Source organism: Artemia franciscana, chromosome 6, assembly GCF_032884065.1.
Source record: "Artemia franciscana chromosome 6, ASM3288406v1, whole genome shotgun sequence".
NCBI classification, from domain to species: domain Eukaryota; kingdom Metazoa; phylum Arthropoda; class Branchiopoda; order Anostraca; family Artemiidae; genus Artemia; species Artemia franciscana.
The window spans coordinates 34617628-34622290 of NC_088868.1; the positions used below are offsets into that span (position 1 = coordinate 34617628).

The 4663-nt window shown below is 34.2% G+C and overlaps 1 protein-coding gene across 1 annotated transcript; it reads left to right on the forward strand.

The window, feature by feature from the left end:
- On the forward strand, positions 1 to 4122 carry LOC136028348 (serine/threonine-protein phosphatase 6 regulatory ankyrin repeat subunit B-like). Its single transcript, XM_065706134.1, has one exon. The coding sequence runs from the start codon at positions 227 to 229 to the stop codon at positions 3815 to 3817; it is 3591 nt and encodes a 1196-aa protein (XP_065562206.1). The 5' UTR covers positions 1 to 226; the 3' UTR covers positions 3818 to 4122.
- The last annotated feature ends 541 nt before the right edge of the window (positions 4123 to 4663 follow it).

The window sequence follows — 4663 nt, forward strand, 5'->3', positions numbered from 1 at the left end:
CATAATCGTAGGATACAACTAAATATGGTGTTCAATTAAAATTAAATGATGACTTAAGTTTCAAATGGGGCTCGTACTTTACCATTTCCACCTAAAAAGGTAAAAGCTCTTTCTCTGTGTGATATATTTTTGACAGAAGATGCATCTACAAGTTGAAATAACTTAAAAATGACTTTATATATGTACAGATCATAAAAAAGTCATACTAAAACTTAAAAACATTAGGATGTTGAATATCCTTGATTACCGAAATGACTTCATTTGGGACGCCAAAGGTATTGACGTCATTCATGACGTAAGGTACCAATATAAAAAGACGCTTAAGCAAGGTCACCTCAATTTATTACAGAGAACCATGCCGAAGATATCAGCGAAAAATAAACGTTCACGTAGCGAAGAGGACCAAGGTAAAAATGTTGTACCTACCAAGCTTAGAAAAATTTTGATTTCAAATGGTGCTACAAGAGATGTCAAAGATAATGGAAGTAGAACACCTTTACATATAGCTGCTGCGACCAGAGATATAGATACTTGTCAACTACTAATTTCAAAGGGTGCTAAAGTAGATGCCATAAATTCTTTTGAACAAACGCCTTTACATATAGCTGTTAAGACTAAAAATCGAGATATTTGTCAGCTGTTAATTTCAAAAGGTTCTACGATAGATACCAGAGATATTTGGAATAGAACACCTCTAAATACAGCTGTTATGAAAGGATATCTAGATATGTGTCAGCAATTGATTTCGAAGGGTGGTGCAATAGATGCCATGGATATTTTTAAACAAATGCCTTTACATATAGCAGTTACGAATGGAAATCTAAATATATGTCAGGAATTAATTTCTAAGGGTGCAACAATAGATGCCATAGATTCTAAAAAAAAAACACCTTTACATAATGCTGTTGCAATTTGGAATTCAGAAATTTGTCAACTACTAATTTCAAATGGTGCTACAATAGATACCATAAATAGTTGGAATAGAAAACCTCTACATACAGCTGTTATGAAAGGATATCTAGATATGTGTCAGCTCTTGATCTCAAAGGGTGCTGCAATAGATGCTATAATTTCTAGGAAAAAAACACCTTTACATATGGCTGTTACGAATGGAAATCTAAATATATGTCAGCTATTAATTTGTAAGGGTGCAAGAAAAAATGCCATAGATTCTAAGAAAAAAACACCTTTACATAGAGCTGTTGCAATTTGTAATTCAGAAATTTGTCAGCTACTAATTTCAAAGGGTGCTATAATAGATAACGTACCGAAAATATCATCGCAAAACAAACGTTCACGTAACGAAGAGGAACAAGGTGAAAATGTTGTACCTTCCAAGCTTAGAAAAATTTTGATTTCAGAGGGTGCTACAATAGATAACGTACCGAAAATATCATCGCAAAACAAACGTTCACGTAACGAAGAGGAACAAGGTGAAAATGTTGTACCTTCCAAGCTTAGAAAAATTTTGATTTCAGAGGGTGCTACAATAGATAACGTAGATTATTTGGGTGAAACGTCTTTACATATAGCTGTTGAGACCAAAAACCAAGATATCTGTCATCTACTAATTTCAAAGGGTGCTAAAGTAGATGCAAGAAATTCATGTGATCAAACGCCTTTACATATAGCTATTGAGACTGGAAATCTAGAGATTTGTCAGTTATTGCTTTCAAAGGGTGCTGCAATAGATGCCATAGATAGTTGTAATAGAACACCTCTACATACAGCTGTTATGAAAGGATATCTAGATATGTGTCACCTATTGATTTCAAAGGGTGCTGCAATAGATGCCATAAATCTTTGGCAAGAAACACCTTTACATATAGCTGTTGCGAATGAAAATCTAAATATATGCCAGTTATTAATTTCTAAGGGCGCAACAATAGATGCCATAGATTATGAGAAAAAAACACCGTTACATAGAGCTGTTGCGAATTGGAATCCAGAAATTTGTCAACTACTAATTTCAAAGGGTGCTACAATAGATAACGTAGATTCTCTGGGTAAAACCCTACAAACAGCTGTTATGAAAGGATATCTAGATATGTGTCGGCTATTGATTTCAATGGGTGCTGCAATAGATGCCATAAATTTTAGGAAAGGAACACCTTTACATATAGCTGTTACGAATGAAAACCTAAATATATGTCGGCTATTAATTTCTAAGGGTGCAACAATAGATGCCATAGATTCTGAGAAAAAAACACCTTTACATAGAGCTGTTGCGATTTGTAATTCAGAAATTTGTCAGCTACTAATTTCAAAGGGTGCTACAATAAATAACGTAGATTTTTTGGGTGAAACGCCTTTACACACAGCTGTTGAGACCAAAAACCAAGATATTTGTCAACTACTAATTTCAAAGGGTGCTAGAGTAGATGCAATAAATTCATGGAAACAAACGCCTTTACATATAGCTGTTGAGACTGGAAATCTAAATATATGTCAGCTATTAATTTCTAAGGGTGCAACAATAGATGCCATAAATTCTAGGAAAGAAACACCTTTACATATAGCTGTTGAGACTGGAAATCTAGATATTTGTCAGTTATTGCTTTCAAAGGGTGCTGCAATAGATGCCATAAATAATTGGAAAGAAACACCTTTACATAGAGGTGTGGAGAATTGTAATTCAGAAATTTGTCAGCTACTAATTTCAAAGGGTGCTACAATAGATAACGATCTTTGGGTAAATAGATCTTTGGGTAAAACGCTACATAAAGCTGTTATGAAAGGATATCTAGATATGTGTCAGCTATTGATTGCAATGGGTGCTGCAATAGATGCCATAAATTCTAGGGAAGAAACACCTTTACATATAGCTGTTGAGACTGGAAATCTAGATATTTGTCAGTTATTGCTTTCAAAGGGTGCTGCAATAGATGCCATAAATATTTGGAAAGAAACACCTTTACATATAGCCGTTATGAATAGAAATCTAAATATATGTCAGCTATTAATTTCTAAGGGTGCAACAATAGATGCCATAGATTCTAAGAAAAAAACACCTTTACATAGAGCTGTTGCAATGGGGAATCAAGAAATTTGTCAGCTACTAATTTCAAAGGGTGCTACAATAGATAACGTAGATTCTTTGGGTGAAACATCTTTACATACGGCTGTTGAGACCAAAAACATATATATTTGTCAACTATTAATTTCAAAGGGTGCTAGAGCAGATGCAATAAATTCTTGCAATCAAACGCCTTTACACATAGCTGTTGACACTGAAGATCTGGACATTTCTCTGCTATTGATTTCAAACGGTGCTACAATAGATGCCACAGATTTTATGAATGAAACACCTCTACATTATGCTGCTTCGTCTGGAGAACTTAAAGCCTGTAAGCTATTGATTTCAAATGGGGCTACAATAGATGCTTCAAATTCTAGTAACTCAACTCCTTTACATCTTGCCGCACAGAACGGTCACTTGAATGTGTGTAGGTTGCTAGTGTCAAAGGGTGCAGGCATGAATTCTTTAAATTCAAATAATGAGACACCTTTAATGCTTGCTTCTTCCTCTTGCACCTCAAAGGTAAGGGTGGCTAAATATCTTTCAGAAAATAACGCAGTTTTTCATCCTTACACGTTGAAATCCATTTGCCGGGACGTAATAAATATAACCGCACGCAAAACCCAAATGTGCGATAATATTTCTAATATACCGAAAAATTTGGAAAATTACCTAACTTATAAGGGTGAACTTATAAGTTTTAGAACTACTTTTTTTAATTCGTTTTCTTTGTCTCGATCTCGTTGTTATACCTTGGAACACACAAGAAATATGAGGATTTGGGCTAGGAGAAGATAGCTTTAAACATGATTTCTTATAGCAATAAAAAACCATAAAACGTCAAAACTTCACATAAGGTCTGATATATTAAATTTTCAGGTATTATTCGAAGTATTTACTTCCAAAGTAAATGTTATTTCTCAAATGTAAAAGTATATCAACAAGTTTCAGTTGAACAGCAAAAAAACTGTTCTTCAAACAATTTTTCGATAACTTTGTTTTTAAACTAGGGCTCAAAAAACTCAAACAGAAATCTAGTCCTTCTACCTGTTTTTTCTGTTCAATTCTCACGAAATGACACTGCGCTAAAATAATATTTTTTTTTGTAGCTACAATTACTCCAAATTATGGAACAGCACCAAGCCACCAAGAAATAGTAAGAAGTGGTGAATGTGCAAATACTGAGGACTGTCCACGTGGGATCTTGAAGGGAGAAGAAGTTGATCAGCCCAATTTTCTATTATTAAGGATACCACCTAAGCTCCCAAGGTCTATGTTTGATCCTAAAGTGGTACAAAATATAGAAGGGAGCACGTACAAGGAAATTTAGGCACCAATAAGTGACACGGACCAATGAAACCAATGGATAATGCAAGATCCAAACAGAGTTTGAATTATAAAAGATCTACTGCTTGCAATAAATAACAGGCTATAAGAACCACTATTTTTGACCCTTGTTCAAAATAGTACGGTACCTGAAAATGTAGAACATCTTTGCAGTTCACATAGAATAGACAATTTCCCATTCATAAAAGAAGAGAGAGGCACTGATTAATAGACAAAATAATATATCAATCATATGATTTATAATATTACAAAATGTGGTTTGACAAAAGAAGGGAAAGTTTACATTCACATGACTCG